The following is a 17,156-nucleotide window of genomic DNA, read 5'->3' on the forward strand; positions in this document are numbered from 1 at the left end:
ATTTGACTGCAACTGCTTCATTTGTCACACATTGCGAAATGTGTCAGACCACGATTCATAATGCAACGTAAGTTCCTAACACATCCCCACGTTTGTGTTATAGCGAGAATTTGTAGTATAATGAACAAATATGTGAATGCAAATGCTTCCAGTACGCAAGTTCCATTTCATTTTTCACACATTGCAAAATGTGTCCATAACGCAATGACGTTTTTAGCACTGCTACCATGCTGTGTTATAGCAAGAATATTTTTAGGCCCAAAATCTACAATGAACACGTATGTGAATGCAAATGTAACGAATGTTGGCCAGTATGAGCTGTGCGTGTACACTCACTCCTCTGGCATCAAGCTAGTGCTAGCGACTTAAGTGAACAGCTGCGCTTCGAATCCCGCTTGGAACGGGTCGGGTAGGACTGGTTATATTTGGTGCCGTGACCCGGATGTGAGTGAGGTATAGGGGTGTGAGTGTAATGGATGTAGGCCAATAAGAGCTGTGCATGTAAACTTCACTCCTCTTATCTCAAAAGGCACATTAGAGACTGCAGTTTTTAGCAGCCTTGTTAGCGCCCGCCTCCTACGCTGGAGACCCCAGTTCGAATCCTGCTCGCAATGTGTAGAGTAGGACTGGTTATATTTGGTGTCGTGACCCAGATGGGAGTGAGGTTTTAAAGTGTGAGTGTAATGGATGTAGGCTAATAAGAGCTGTGCATGTAAACCTCACTCCCCTGATCTCAAAAGGCACATTAGAAACTGCCGTCTTTAGCGGCCTTGTTAGCACCGGCCTCCCACGCTGGAGACCCCAGTTCGAACCCCACTCACGCTGCGTAGTGTCGGATTGGTTACATTTGGTCCCGTGACCCAGATGGGAGTGAGGTTTAGAGGTCTGAGTGTAATGGATATAGGTCAATAAGAGCTGTGCATGTAAACCTCACTCCCCTGATCTCAAAAGGGACAGAGGCTGCAGTCTTTAGCGTCCTTGTTAGCGCCCGCCTCCTATGCTGGAGACCCCAGTTCGAATCCTGCTCGCGATGTGTAGAGTAGGACTGGTTACATTTGGTGCCGTGACCCGGATGGGAGTGAGGTTTAAAGGTGTGAGTCTAATGGATGTAGGTCAATAAGAGCCGTGCATGTAAACCTCACTCCCCTGATCGCAAAAGGCACATTAGCGGCTGCAGTCATTAGCGTCCTTCTTAGCGACTGTCTCCCACGTTGGAGACGCCAGTTTATATCCCACTCGCAATGCATAGAGTAGGACTGGTTCCATTTGGTGCCGTGACCCGGATGGGAGTGAGGTTTAAAGGTGTGAGTGTAATGGATGGAGGCCAATAAGAGCTGTGCATGTAAACCTCACTCCCCTGATCTCAAAAGGGACATTAGAGGCTGCGGTCTTTATCGTCCTTGTTAGCGTCTGCCTCCCACGCTGGAGAACCGAGCTCGAATCATTTTCATAGCGGGTCTAATAGGACCGGTTACACAAACACTTTCACTAAGCAAAATAAATTTAATTTGTTATGCATTGCAAAATGTGTCAGGCTGCAATTCATAAAGCAATGCTAGTATGTATTAGAGAATATTTGCCGTTAACAGTCTTACTTTGTGCATTCATACTTGTGTAGTGGTCTGTAGTGACAATGATTTACTGTGCTTAGGTTTGAAATGATCATTTTTGCATACTGCAAGCTGTGTGCATACTGTACTTGTATAAGGCCTGTATGTAGTATGCAGTAAGATGTATGCTAGAATGCCATTTTGAACATAGTCTGAAGTGCACTGGAGTCATCTGCAGCTGTAAGGAGGAAAAAAGGGTTAGAAAAGAGACAGGTTGATGGAGTGATGACGAAGAGAGAGTGAAAGAGAGAGAGAGAGAAGAAAATGGTGGATAGGCTGATTTCTCTCTGAACCGGAAGGGGCTAGATTTGACTTGGCTGGGATCGGGTGAGGGAGCTGTTCTTTCTCTCTCATGGAGCTTGACCACTTATCGCTTCTACTCACTGAATCCATCAAGATCCAGATGCCAATCACTGATTGCAGTCCATGGGACCATGCGGCTTGGCAGAGCTACATTTCTGAGAACCAGAAACAGGCTGGGAGGAGGAGAGAGGCCATTATGGCACGGAAGAAGTTGGAGAGAAAAGATTTGAGAAAGAGAGAGGGAAGCACAACAGAGGAACCTTTAGTTTCCACTGCCTGCTGGAAAAAAGAAAAGGTTTGAGGTGGTCAGTCTGATTTTGGGAATACTGTAAGGTTTGTCGCTGGTAAGAGGTTAGTTAAGCTAAGATGTTTTTTCCACTCTGATCAACTTGTCAAACATGGACATGAACATGCCAGGTTAACCATAGCCAAGTCTCATTTAACAGGACTTTTGACTATTAGCGCAAATTATGCTACATTTGGCACCTTATTATAACCAGGCATCGCCTACTTAAGGTGTGCTCACATTAGGAACATTTCAGTGAATGTTTACAAGCAAAAAGATCACGCAGATTGTCTACTGTCAATATGTAATGGAGGCCAGCTTTTGAGAGTTGTGGAGGTAAACCTCACTCCCCTGATCTCGAGGAGCTCTAGCGACTGACACTAGAATGCTGCAGTCTTTAGCCTCCTTGTTAGAGCAACTGCTTTCCACACCGGGGATCCGGGTATGAGACCCAAATAGAGCGGGGCGAGTAAGACCTGAGGAGTTACAATTAGTGTATGAAACAGAACTCTAACTTGTGTGACCAACTTCAATTCTTTGCAAAATCTGTGCAGGGAATTTTTTTTCTCTCACGCAAAATACAGATTACATGGATTCCTATTGAAATTACTGGATTCCGCTCACATAACAGTAAATGGACCGCATCAGGAATAAATTCTCTGAATGACATTTAAAGCAACCAAATAGGGATGTGTTTATCTGAAATAGTTCAGTACTGTAATAGACCGTAGAATGAATTTAGTTAAACAGACTTAATCCTACATTCTTGTGTAGCCAGACTTTTGACAAACAATTTGATACTAACCTCCTCCCCACTAGTCAAGTTTAGATCGCCTACTGACCATCAAAGACCAATTACAAATAACATCAAATCATTTGTGTGTATGAAGAGAACAGCATTGGTGCGTATGACGGATAGACAGCCAGCGTGTGACAGTGAGTGACAGCTTGTCTGTCTCGCCGATCTGGATGTGCTAGCGGTGTTAGCCTGTACCCGTGGCTGACACACGTAAGCGTTCGGGCAACCGCTAACGTGTTACCGACATGCGTCTGCCTGTAGCCGGCAACGCGCAAGTGGCGTGTGAAACTGAGCGTATTCCCCCCAGAGACCCGTTGTGTCTCTTAAAAGACAAACTGGAGTATCTGAAGACGGGGATCTCAGGGGAGAGAGGGATGGGGGCGATCAGTGAAGAAAAGGAGAAAAATGGGAAGAGACTCTCTTTTCTGAGCCTGGGAGGGTTTAAGGTTCTGAAGTTGAGGTCTTTGAAGTGATCTCACACATACAGACACACTTACACCGTCTGTATAAAAGGCAGTGGCCAGTCGTCACTGTCAAACTCACTCACACCATTTGAGATAAAGGGCAGGGGGACTAAGAATGACCTGGAATTTAGGTCACTTAGAGATTCCTTTTAACCATTCTTGTTCCATAATAGTTCTATTAGCAGCACTTTTAGTACGTTTGGTACAAAACAACAACCTTGCAGAGAAGAGGGGAAAAAAGCTTAAGCTGGTTTAAGAGGTTATCTCTGCATTTTTTTTAGCTGTCAGACTGGGAGACAGCTGGCCATCCTACTTAACATCCGTTTGGATGTCTAAGCAAGAAGGCAGTTTTTAACCAGGTAAGACTACTAAACCAACGACATAATAAAAGTCTGGGGTTAGTACCATGATATAACACATTTAACTAATTAAAAGCGAATAAATGCTATTCTGTCAACTTTCTATTCATCAAAGAATCCTGAAAAAATGTATTAGTTCCCACAAAAATATTAAGCATCACATAATAAAACTTGTTTTCTCAATTGCTTTCTCTTAATTCTCAAATTATAATTTTTTTCCATCATAAAGATAAGCTCAGATCTCTGAACAATTTGATTCTCCTTCACATCAGATTAGAGTATCTTACTGATTTAAGTAAAATGCATTTGTTTCGGCACGTGTGAAAAATAGTTAGTACAATTGTCTACAATTTGCACAATGACTAAATGCAACATGACTTGTATATCAAAACTGATGAGCTAATTCTCAATGAAACTGTCAAACTCTTCACAAGTTAATTTTTTGAGCCATCACATTAAAAATGATTCATTCAGTGATCAAAATCTGTCAGACTTTGAGTACTACATTAATGACTTTTTTCCAGTCAGATGACATTCAGACGGTAATTGTTTCTCACGTGGACGTCCGTAGAAATAAATGCATGCCACCTCAGTGATAAAACTCGTGGATTGGGACGGTGATTTATTTATGTTGGAGGAGCGAGTTTTGTGATCCTGTGCACCTGGGAACGCTGCTCACATGGTCAATAACATAAATGTACACTGTAAATAAAATGTCATATGCTTGGTATCAGAAGAATAAATGCATGTTTAATGTAATAATAGGAAAATAATATTCTAATAATTATATAATTATTCATTAATATTAAGGCTAGATCTTTAAAATGCATCCAATTGAACTGCAAAACGCAAAAAGGATATAAAAAGTGTCATATATTCTTGAAAACTTAGACATGTGGATTTGGATGGCAATTTCCACACACCCTTGGTGTTTGTCTAAAAACAGTAAGTAATTCGGACGTGATTTTTACAAGTGTAGTGGGAGAAAAACACTGACATTCTGGATTCGGACGGCGATAAATTCACTGACTAGACGCTGTAAATGATTACGACCCCACAGGAAACAATTACCGTCCGAATAAGGCTTTAGTGAGCATAAGAGACTTCTTTCAAACATCTAAAATAAAAAAATATATACATTTTAAATCTTACCTAAACTTCTGAATGGTAGGTAAATGGCAAACTTCTTTGTCATATTAGCAACCACACAATAACGACATGTATTACTCCACAGTCATTTTGACTGGTTCATTCAATTTAGGCCACAGATTCAGAACTGTATCATTTATTATATTGTGGATTCTAGTATTTTTCATTTAAAACTGAAACGGAAATTTCCTTGTGGTGAAATAGGTGACACATCAGCACTAATGCAACGAGCTTCATTCTATATATTATAAAGCAGACGGAGGCGTCCCTCTCTGTGTGAGATTTCATCTCTTGTTTAACAGGGTGATGAAATCTGACAAGAACATTACGCGCTGGTCTTTGCATGAAGGAACAAGCACTCTCTCTTTTCTGTACAGAAGCTCAACGATGTTGATTCACGTGAGGCTTCACTGAGGGGATGTGGTGTAAGTGACATGGCTCTGTGTGAACTGGATATGAGCCATACCAAAAGTGTTTTCCCCTTGATCCAGAGAAGATAGATAGATAGATAGATAGATAGATAGATAGATAGATAGATAGATAGATAGATAGATAGATAGATAGATAGATAGATAGATAGATAGATAGATAGATAGATAGATAGATAGATAGATAGATAGATAGATAGATAGATAGATCTCAAAGGGCTGTGATGAAAATGAGGGAAGAAAGATAAATGGAAAGTGTTACTTGAGCGGTTCACGTTTCGTCCTGTAAAGAAAAAAAAAACACACAGTCACAAAAACATAAACACTTGCACATTAGAAACATGTAGACAGCTTATGCATGCGGACTCATTGTGATCGTTTCAGTGTCTTCCTGCTTTATTTGGCTGTCATTGTGAACAGGTACGGTGGCCCTTGAGGCCCCTCAGCCCAGCGGTCTCCGCAACACTATCGATTACTCATGTGATAATGAGAGGCGCTAATGAACGCACACCTGAAGAGCGCAGCTAGAACGTATCGCCATGAGAGGGTGTCTCCATGCTAATGTTTCTCATACCTCTCTCTGGCATCAAGAGGTGGAGTTGGAGACAAACCCAGCGGCAAACAGTTTGCGCATGTCACTCCACGAACATTCATGAGATTCAGGAATAATGTAGGCCTAATACATATTAATGACTCTCAGCTGCAGCGGTTTCAAAGCTCTCCGTCTCTCTCACAAAGACCAAATTACACCAAAACACCTAGCGCTCATATATACACCCACTGTTTAACACTTCCTGAAGAGTTTGGGCTGGAATACCACTAAAACATTTTCGCTCACATTTACATCCTAACAAAAAAATCACTTCTAAGGATTTATGAGGCCAAAATAAAACAAGCAAATTCAGTCAGGATGTGCAGTGAATATAAACAACTGCATTTTCTTTTCTTAGGTTCTGGTGAAGGGATGCAATCATATAGTGGCATGGCAGGCTGCTGGCTATGTGCATTACATTATGTGCAGTACAATGAGCAAAACAATATTTGATACTTAAGCCACGCTTATAATGTATGGGTGTCACTGTATTACATTTCAAACCAAATGGTATGTACACTCGCCTAAAGGATTATTAGGAACACCTGATCAATTTCTCATTAATGCAATTATCTAATCAACCAATCACATGGCAGTTGCTTCAATGCATTTAGGGGTGTGGTCCCGGTCAAGACAATCTCCTGAACTCCAAACTGAATGTCAGAATGGAAAAGAAAGGTGATTTATGCAATTTTGAGCGTGGCATGGTTGTTGGTGCCAGACGGGCTGGTCTGAGTATTTCCCAATCTGCTCAGTTACTGGGATTTTCACGCACAACCATTTCTAGGGTTTACAAAGAATGGTGTGAAAAGGGAAAAACATCCAGTATGCAGCAGTCCTGTGGGCGAAAAAGCCTTGATGATGGTAGAGGTCAGAGGAGAATGGGCCGACTGATTCAAGCTGATAGAAGAGCAACTTTGACTGAAATAACCACTCGTTACAACCGAGGTATGCAGCAAAGCATTTGTGAAGCCACAACACGCACAACCTTGAGGCGGATGGGCTACAACAGCAGAAGACCCCAACGGGTACCACTTATCTCCACTACAAATAGGCAAATTGTAGCCTCTTTTTCCTGAGCTCACCAAAATTGGACAGTTGAAGACTGGAAAAATGTTGCCTGGTCTGATGAGTCTCGATTTCTGTTGAGACATTCAGATGGTAGAGTCAGAATTTGGCATAAACAGATTGAGAGCATGGATTCATCATGCCTTGTTTCCACTGTGCAGGCTGGTGGTGGTGGTGTAATGGTGTGGGGGATGTTTTCTTGGCACACTTTAGGCCCCTTAGTGCCAATTGGGGATTGTTAAATGCCACGGCCTACCTGAGCATTGTTTCTGACCATGTTCATCCCTTTATGACCACCATGTACCCATCCTCTGATAGCTACTTCCAGCAGGATAATGCACCATGTCACAAAGCTCAAATCATTTCAAATTGGTTTCTTGAACATGACAATGAGATCACTGTACTAAAATGGCCGCCACAGTCACCAGATCTCAACCCAATAGAGCATCTTTGGGATGTGGTGGAACGGGAGCTTCGTGCCCTGGATGTGCATCCCACAAATCTCCATCAACTGCAAGATGCTATCCTATCAATATGGGCCAACATTTCTAAAGAATGCTTTCTGCACCTTGTTGAATCAATGCCACGTAGAATTAAGGCAGTTCTGGAGGTGAAAGGGGGTCAAACACAGTATTAGTATGGTGTTCCTAATAATCCTTTAGGTATACACACATACACACACAAACTTGAAAATCAAACAGAATGCATTTATTAAATAACACTATAATTGTTAATTGTATTACTATTTAATTACTACATTAATACAAGTTATTTCTACAAGTTTGGGTTTAATTATTAAAATTCAAACAATAATAATGAACTATAAGGCAAAAAAAAAAAATCCAATCAAAGATATTAAATATGGTTAACTCTCTTAGCATAAAAGAGATGACAAGCCACCCACTCCACTTTTTTGGCATGAATAGCAACGCCAAGCAAATGATTAATGTCTGTTTACAAGGATGTGACCAGCAGAGAATAATTGTCATGTAATTACTGTCATTCTGGCCTGGCGTGACCAAGACGTTACTCTTAAAGTACCGATCGATGCCCTGGACAGATTTTAAATGTGAAGACACTTTAATTTAAGATACCGTACCTTTAAATGCATCTAATTGCCTTTTTTTTATCTGGCTAAGTTTATCAGATCCGCGAAAGTATCAAGTGCGTGCGGTCTTGTTATATAATGCAGAACGACACCGGACACCGAGGAAAGATGCCAACCGACTCGACTAAACAGATTTCTGCCACAAGAGCAAATGAGGACGTATTACAGAGGTCGTGGATGCATTAATGCTTCTTGGCCAACATAGCCTCGGGCTGTATGGAGTCCGTGCGAGTCTCCGCTGACTGAGTCAGGCGCTGCTGTTTGTCTTTATGAGGCGCTGCCCGTTTGTCATGTCCTCTGAGACATTGAGCTCTGTGGATATGAGGGCCAGAAAGTTTGACTCCTGCTGGCACTCAGCAGCACACATTGACATGTTGCCTACATTCGCGGTTGTGCGCGAGCCTTTGTGTGTGTGTGTGTGTGTGTGTGTTGGCGGGCACACTGACTCTGCCCTTAAGAGTGTGTGTGTGAGGCTGTAAGACAGTTTGGCTGAATCTGTCGCCGTTCTGTCTCGAGTGGCTGTTATCATGGATTCTGTCAGAAGCACCGCAAGCCAAGCTATGTCCTTAAACGCAGTAGCCCTTATTCCTTCTTCCATCCATATTAAATAAACAAACAAATGGACATATGTCAGTGGTAAACACGCCAATAACGGCGCGGAACGTGTTCTCCAGCAGCCGTGAAAGATGGGGCATTATCAGAGCAATTAGGCGCAGTAAATTCAATTAATCTCGACAAATCTCCACAGAGGCCTGCGTGATGCCACCATCCCCCGGTAATTAAAAATGGCCGAATTGGTTCGGCGTTCGAGGGGCGTGATGTCTGGATATAATTGAGGCACGCTTCTATTTATTCCACCAACAACATGTGGAGGCCGGAGAGAAGCGGAGCACGTCCCTTCCGTGCCCACAGCCTCTCGGGGGAGACGAGACTGACGGAGGATTCCGATAATTGGCTGTTCTTTGTCACTTCAGACAGCGAAACTTTTCATCATGGAGGAATCAGGTCCCAATTTTCCTCACCTTTCTATTCCTCAAACACCATAAACAAAGTTTTTAAAAATAGGAGCTAAAATGCAAGTCAGCAGCTACTTAATCACGCATTCCTCTCACCTCTGCACACTGTGCTATTTCAAACCAACATCCTAGAGATGGCAACTGGGGAGGAAGAAAAAAAAAAAGAGAGGAAAATAACTGTGACAAGCTAAATGAAGCGGTGAGCAGAGTGGTGAGGCATGCTAGCGTTTCAGCTGTGACTCACCTGCATGTCGCTTGCCAACATCATATGTCATGCAAACGCACCAACTTAGCAGCCGCAAACTAGCCTGCACTACACACTTACTCCACCAGAAACAATCGAAACAATCTAACCAACTAATAATAGAGAGAGAGAGAGAGAGAGAGAGAGAGAGAAAACACGAGAGATCTAAACCATTTTTTGTTGCTCCTGCATGAAAGCAATCAGACAAATTAATCAAGAAATATTGCAAAGAAATTAACCGCGAGAACAAAAATAAATATTTTCAGAATAATGAAGGAGCATTGTTATGAAGAGCAAAACATTGCTAAAATAAGTAGTATTGCTGAAACAATAATAAATAATAATTAAAGCTGCGAGCAGCGATGGCGGGCCCAAGCCGGTGGCACCGCCACCCCGGTGGCATCAGCTTAACTGTGCACAGCAGGCAATAGGCATTTAATATGGGAAAAAATAAATAATGGGACTATGTCAAAGTCATTTGAATTCACCTCATTAACTGCAGCAACTGGTGCTGCTATGACCAGGAACCACAACACTCACATCTCTGAGATCAATTACATTTTATTCATTAATTTTATGTTAGATGATGTCAAATGTCAATTTCAAAATGAGTGCAGAATACTGTCCAAATGCTGAAGTTGTATTATCCTTACACTTCTCTTAAAAATAAATTAAGCCAAATCACAGAGACCGCAACAATGATTTTAATATCAGTGTCAGGTAAGAGTAATATGCGTGCATATCATTTATAGAAGTTTATTATAAACAGCCACTTTTATAAGATCATGTGAAATTATTTTTTTAATCCATTTGAATTATATCAATAAATTATTAGTGTAAAGAGGTGACATACGTGATCTTTGCAAACACAGCACATGACCTTCTTTAAAGCTCATGTGATAGAAAACAATTAAAAGTATTAGGATATAATAGGTCACTTTCAATTATGTGCAAATGCATTTTTTGCAGCTCAAAATATTGTAAGTTCAGAAGACCAGTGTTATATATATATATATATATATATATATATATATATATATATATATATATATATATATATATATATATATATATATATAATACATTTTTAAACTTATTTTTCACAATAAAGTGATAGAAATTGATGATATAGCCTATGATATGAAAGGGTTAAATTATGAAAAAAAAACAAAAAACCAGGCGACACACACAGAGTGAGAGAGACCCCCTCCACACACACACACACACACACATAGAGTGATCCTGAGAGAGGGAGAGAGACCCCCTCCACACACACACATAGAGTGATCCTGAGAGAGGGAGAGTGAGGGGGGAGGGGAATGACAGACACAAAATCTAAACAGTGAGCGATCATTGTTTTTATTTCACTGTCTGAAAACACTGTGTTGCAATAACAACAATAGTTTAATCTTCAAAACAGTGTTCCCTTGGACATATCCAACCTGGTTACTAAATAAGGCTACACTTCCAACTTCTGGTTATTCTATATGCCGGTAGCTCATTGGTTCTCATTTTTGTCCTTAAACAAAAGGCATTAATCTTCTCATTTTTTAAGTTACACACACTACTTTTTTTTTTTTTTTTTTAAAGACAATTAAATGGTTTTTTTCTTTTGTTAGTAATGTTTTTTTATATTTATATTTTTTATTAATAATTATTTGTATTAACACAATTATTTAACTAATTATATAAAACAATATTGTCAATGCCCTACAAATAAACTGGTTTTATACATTCATTTTTTTATTCAAACCCAGAATAAATTTTTTTATCCTTGAATGCAGGCCAGAGCACAGCATTGAGAGGTAATCTTTTTAGACAGAAGAGTGGCTCACACACACACACACACACACACACACACACACACACACACACACACACACACACACACACACACTGTAGAAATCAGTGACACGTGTCCCCATGAGTCTGTGTGCATTCAGGTTGAAGTCCCCACCAGGCTAGAAAAAAGAACACACACACACGCACGCACGCACGCACACACGAACACACACACACAGTAGTAATGCTGAAGTATGCTGCAGGCAACTCTTATCAGTTAAGCCCATCCACCATCCCCCATCCACAACACACACACACCCACCCACAAACACACACACATTCACACATACTCATGTCTGGTTCACTATCTTTCTGGGGACTCATAGATGTAATGGTTTTTATGCTGTACAAACCATATATTCTGTCATCCTACACTGCCCCTGCCCCTAAACCTACCCATCACACAAAACTTTCTTCAAAAGAACTCATTCTGTCTGATTTATAAGCTTTTGTACCCATTGGGAAGTCCCAATGAGTCTGTGTGCATTCAGGTTTAAGTCCCCACCAGGTTAGAAAACCATTCACACACCCAGAGAGGCAAGGTTTTTTGCTTGAAAACTTATACAATATTGCCCTCTACTGGTCATTTAAGGGAGAGCATAAGTGTTGAAAAAACAGAAGAAAAAAAAACAGAAAAACAGCCAGTGTGATATATAGAATAACCAGCAGGTGGGAGTATAGCCTTATTTATGAACCAGGCACGTGTGTCCCTATTTTGTGTTTTTTAGGCTTTTGCTACGGGACCACCGTTTGAGATATCCAATAACCGTTTGCATTTTAGCATCTTCTGTATATTTACTTCATGTTGTCCGAGTTTGGAGGAGATTGAATGAATCGCTTTTGAGGAGAAGGTAAAAACTCAGAGCTCGCTTTCCACTTTGTGTTATCTTCCAACCAAATTATCTGACTTCATGTTGGTCAGAGCTAATGACAGTAAATTAGAAAGTTGTCCGGCTCGAAAAGTACTATATATATACCGAGTTTGGTGAATGTAGATAAAACTAACCCTCCTCTTTGGACAAAAGTGACACTTCCTGCTGCCAGTTGGTGGCGCTATAACTTTGACTCACAAAAGTCATATCCATGTGATCGGCCTCTTACAACGAACACACAGCTGAAGTTTCATCAAAATGAATTAATGTATGCAGAAGTTATTACACACTTCCTGTTTCCCTTTTCTCGCCATAAATTCGTCTCTTCGCCACGGCCAAACCGTTTGAGATATCAAAAAGTTGCTCGCAATTTAGCATCCTCAGTGTCTTGACTTCCTGCTGACCGAGTTTGGTGCTGATCGGGTGAATCGTCTAGGAGGAGTATCGCAAATTCCACAGCATGCGTTTTCCGAACAACCCATAATAGCTCACTTCCTGTTGTGCTGACGCATGACTTAGAGCACGAAAGTTGTTCGGCCCGATGAGCTCTATATGTGTACCGAGTTTCATATATGTACGTGCAAGTGTGTTTGATTTATAGACCCCGTTTTCAGACCCCACTTTAGGGGGCGCTGTCGAGCCCCCCTGCCACGCCCGGGTCCCAGCCTCAGCCCGGCCCTGATGGCCGCGCATTCTGATGCGTGTGCAAAGTTTCAAGAGTTTTCGAGCATGGGAAGGGCCCCAAAAATGCCCAAATAGTCGCGTAAAAAAATAATAAATAATAATAACAAAAAATAATCCTTAGAAGAACAATAGGGCTCTGCGCCCTTTCAGGGCTTGGGCCCTAATAATAATAATAATAATTAAAGCTTTTGGAATAACCAAAAAAAAATGCTATATATTGTATCTAATAAAGACAAAATTATTATAAAAAAAATACACAACAATAAATAAACAATAAATCTGAAATTTTAAATAAAGAAAAAATTTGGATAAACAAATTTAAATAAATAAAACAGCAGAACATAATGAACTAACAAAATATTCTTAACTCTTAAATTCATGAATGTTTTGGCATTATTACATATCCGGGTCTTTAGCGACCCGGATCTATATCTAAATCTCTGAGCCATTTCAAGTTTTGCTGATGATTCTTCCTATTCTTTTGTTTGCTGCCTGCGGTGACTGTGAGTGAAACGTCACTTCATCATTGAGTTTCAGACACTGACACATTGAGGAGTAAAGGTGAATTGCACTTATTCAGATTCAATTATTGTTGTGTATATATACTTACACCTTTTCATAACTTGGGCTGCTAGATACATGCTTTTTTACAAAAACATTTCCAATTGTTATTTTTGTTCTTGTTATATTGTTTATAATTAATTGATTGGAATGTGCTCAGTGTAAAAAGTTCTTGAAGTCTAATAAAAGTTAAACAGAAAAAATAGTAGCTTATGTAGGCTATAACGGCACTTGTTTCAGAATAGTAATATTAAAGGTGGGGTAAGTGTTATTTCAAAACCATTTTAGAAAAAGAACTTGGGCCGAGTGGAATAAAAACTTGTAGCCAATCAGCAGGTAAGGGGCGTGTCTATGGTGAGAAGAGAGGCTCAGTGCTATTCAAAACACACGAGTCAAACAGGACGGACATTAGCAAAGAAAGAACTAATATATGCTGCTTTTGCTTGAATATGCTTGTGTGTCATGTTCGCTTGTTTGTCTATTTGCAATCGTATTGTGGCTCACTTCAGCGATGATAAAGACCCGTTTGTTTGTTTCCTCTTTTCATCTATATATCCCATCCGGTCATAATTGTAATATGTCGTTAGCTGGACTATCGAGCTTGTATACTAACGTTATCGAGTTGTTCATGAGAACTGTTTGTGTTTTGTGATGGCTATAACTCTAATCTTGTCATTATTGTAATATGTCGTAAGCTGGACTGTCGGCTCGTGTTCATGATAACGGTTTGTGTTTTTGTGATGGAAGGGGGGACTTATTTAATATTCAACCTGGATTAGTTACACAGAGATTCTGCCATAGTCGTTGCCTGGGTTACGTATGTGTGGGGCGGAGCTATCAAAATAGGAGACCCTTTTTGGGGGTAGGGGCGTGTTTGTTTTGGTGATTTGAAATATCAACAACAGTTACCAGATAGCACTTACCCCACCCTTAATGTTAACCCTTTTCTTTCCCCATTTCTGCTTGCTGCTGCATTTCTCCAACTATGGGCTAGCCACGGATCAAACAGAAAATGTGCGCTGTGTTAATCACGCGCTAATAAAATTAGTGCGTTAAAATTAATTTGCGTTAACATGCAGATTTTTACAGCCCTAAAGGAAAATAAACATACAGTAACTACAAAAAGTCAAAACTAATTAAAATAATGAAGTAACAAAAAGAACAAAAACTAAATACAGTCAAAATGACATAAAGCCAAACTACCATAGACACAGTAAATTATGTATAATTGCATACAACTAACCATCAACCAAACCTAATAGTAAGCACATGTTACTAACTAATATTACCCAGTACTTAAATAAATATGAAATAACGAAGAAAGACATGTCGTTTTTGAGAGAGAGGGAGAGACTAGCCGCTGCCTCTGAGGTAAACCTGAGTCTCGCTGAACACCCGAAAGAGGAGAGAGAGGAAGAGTATTTGCACTCTGTGTTTTGATGTGTTTGTGCAGAAGTGGATTGAGGATTATGGTCGCTGAGCAGAGGTGGCCAAAGAGCGCAGGCTGAAGAGTCAAAGTGTGTGTATGTGTGTGAGAGAAAGAGAGCGAGCGAGAGGAAGAGAGAGTTTGAGAGCTTTAAAAGATAAACGCTCAACTCTTCTGGGCGCCTCCCAAAACCTGCAAAAGAAAGAGAAAGAGACAGAAAAGGGGAAAGTGATGGTGGAGATCGAATAAAAGCATGTCAAAGAAAAAACGAAAGAGATGAAGGCTAAAGAGCGTGTGCGCGTACGAGACAAAAAGAAAATGCAGCAGGTGAATCTAAAGAGAAACGAAGAACAAAAAAAAACAAAAAACAAAACAGCGAGTTAAACAAAGGACTGGATGAGAAATGAAAATGTCAGAAGAGTGATTTCGAATGAATAGCGCATACGAAGAAAGCAAAAGGCTGAAAGAGAGAAAAAAAGGGAAAGGAGGATTAGTGAGCAGAGCGATCTGGCAGGTTGTAGTCCATCCTCTTTATTTCCTGTGGGAAGAGCAGAGAAACTGACCCCGGGATTATAGATTAGAGTTAATAACCCCCTTCCCGCTCACAGTAAAACCCATTAACTTCCCCCTAAAACCAAACTACACACCTAAAGCCCCACAGACCCACCCTCCGCTGAATCACGGCCCCGTCTGGACCACCTGCACACGTAAAGGCAGCGCTCATGAGGGGGAGGAGGGGGGGGGGGTACCGTCTGACGGGAGATTTTCACATGAGTCCAGCTCCTGAACACGGAATTCACACCTGCCTCTCGTTCCTGAGCGAAGCGGCGCCACGGAAAGCCGAGCGTTGCCATGGGAATATTAGCATGTGTGCGACTTTGGGTTGTGCTGTCTGAAATAAATTCGAGGTTTGTGTTAACATTCCCGTTGTGCAACGCACGCACGCGGCGCCCCGACTCTCTCTCGCAGCCTCGCCGTGGCCCAATTTTCATTTTGATTGTCTGTCAGAGGGGAGGTAAAGGTGTTTAATGCCAGATAAAGCACCCTCGGGGTCATTTTGTTACTGTGTGAGGCTGTGTGTTTGTGCGCTTATGATCGGCAATAAAGGCTGAGTCTGCACAGCGCCGGGGATATCGAATGCTTATCTGCCCCGGTTTGTGTGTTTGTTTGTGTACGACGAAGCACCTCCCCGATGTGAAAATCTCCCTCAGCCTCTGGAACGGCGCACTGTCGATGGAAAAAAAACGTTTAAAGTGTGAGAGAGAGAGAGACATAGAGAGAGAGAGAGCGTGTGTGCGTGTGAGTGTAAGAAAGAGAGAGAGACCGGAGAGGATGTGAGTGCGTGAGCGTGTGTGTGCGTGAAGGAGAGAACGCACTCGTGAGTGTGTGTGTGCGTGACTGAGCATGAGTGTGTGTGGATGGCAGTAGCTGGTTGAGGGGGCGGGGTTTAGGTGGGGTGGGGTCAGGGAGGTGAAGGGACAGGAGAGGCGAGGGGGTGGGACTGTTGGGATGGAGTGTGCGTATGGTTACTCACTGTATGGCACACATTCATACTGGATCTCCAGGTACTTGTAGGTTCCTGGACAGGGGTCAGGAAAGACATCAGACCCAGCCACCACCACACACTGAGTCCGATTATTACACCTGAGAGAGAGAGAGAGAGACAAGGATCATTCCTTCAGTCAATAGAAGGACATATATAAGGATTAAAGAATACACTTTAAATGTGCATTATATTTATACAATTCTTACAAATACACAATGGCATGTTTACATAGTTGTTTCTACAAAATGTAGGTTAACATATTATATTGCAGGCATTTGCTTAGATCATTTAAGTTCTTTTTTTTCCTCATTAATGTACACACAGCACCTTTTGACATTTTGCAAATGTATTAAAAAAGAAAAACTGAAATATCACATGGTCCTAAGTATTCAGATCCTTTGCTCAGTATTTAGTAGAAGCACCCTTTTGATCTAATACAGCCATGAGTCATTTTGGGAAAGATGCAACAAGTTTTTCAAACCTAGATTTGGGGATCCTCTTCCATTCCTCCTTGCAGACCCTCTCACGTTCTGTCAGGTTAGAAGGTAAACATTGCTGGACAGCCATTTTCAGGTCTCTCCAGAGATGCTCAATTGAGTTTAAGTCAGGGCTATGGCTTGGCCATTCAAGAACAGTCACAGAGTTGTTGTGAAGCCACTCCTTTGTTATTTTAGCTGTGTGTTTAGGGTCATTTTCTTGCTGAAAGGTGAACCTTTGGCCCAGTCTGAGATCTTGAGCATTCTGGAGAAACTTTTTTTCGTCCAGGATATCACTGTACTTGCCCAAATTCATCTTTCTC

General features: G+C 41.2%; 1 protein-coding gene across 11 annotated transcripts in view; it reads right to left on the reverse strand.

The window, feature by feature from the left end:
* Positions 1–17,156, reverse strand: part of adgrl1a (adhesion G protein-coupled receptor L1a) — a 251,355-nt gene that overhangs the window by 80,235 nt on the left and 153,964 nt on the right. For 6 of the 11 annotated variants that reach the window (XM_067456761.1, XM_067456767.1, XM_067456716.1 and 3 more), the window contains exons 4-5: positions 16,346–16,455; positions 5,661–5,681 (exon numbers count right to left, since the gene is read on the reverse strand). In XM_067456761.1, the coding sequence (XP_067312862.1) occupies positions 5,661–5,681; positions 16,346–16,455 (131 nt within the window). Of the gene's footprint in view, positions 1–1,994; positions 3,786–5,660; positions 5,682–16,345; positions 16,456–17,156 lie in introns of those variants that run through there. The other 5 variants (XM_067456792.1, XM_067456776.1, XM_067456747.1 and 2 more) reach the window with 2 other exon arrangements.

This window comes from Pseudorasbora parva, chromosome 2, assembly GCF_024679245.1.
Source record: "Pseudorasbora parva isolate DD20220531a chromosome 2, ASM2467924v1, whole genome shotgun sequence".
In the NCBI taxonomy this organism is placed as follows: domain Eukaryota; kingdom Metazoa; phylum Chordata; class Actinopteri; order Cypriniformes; family Gobionidae; genus Pseudorasbora; species Pseudorasbora parva.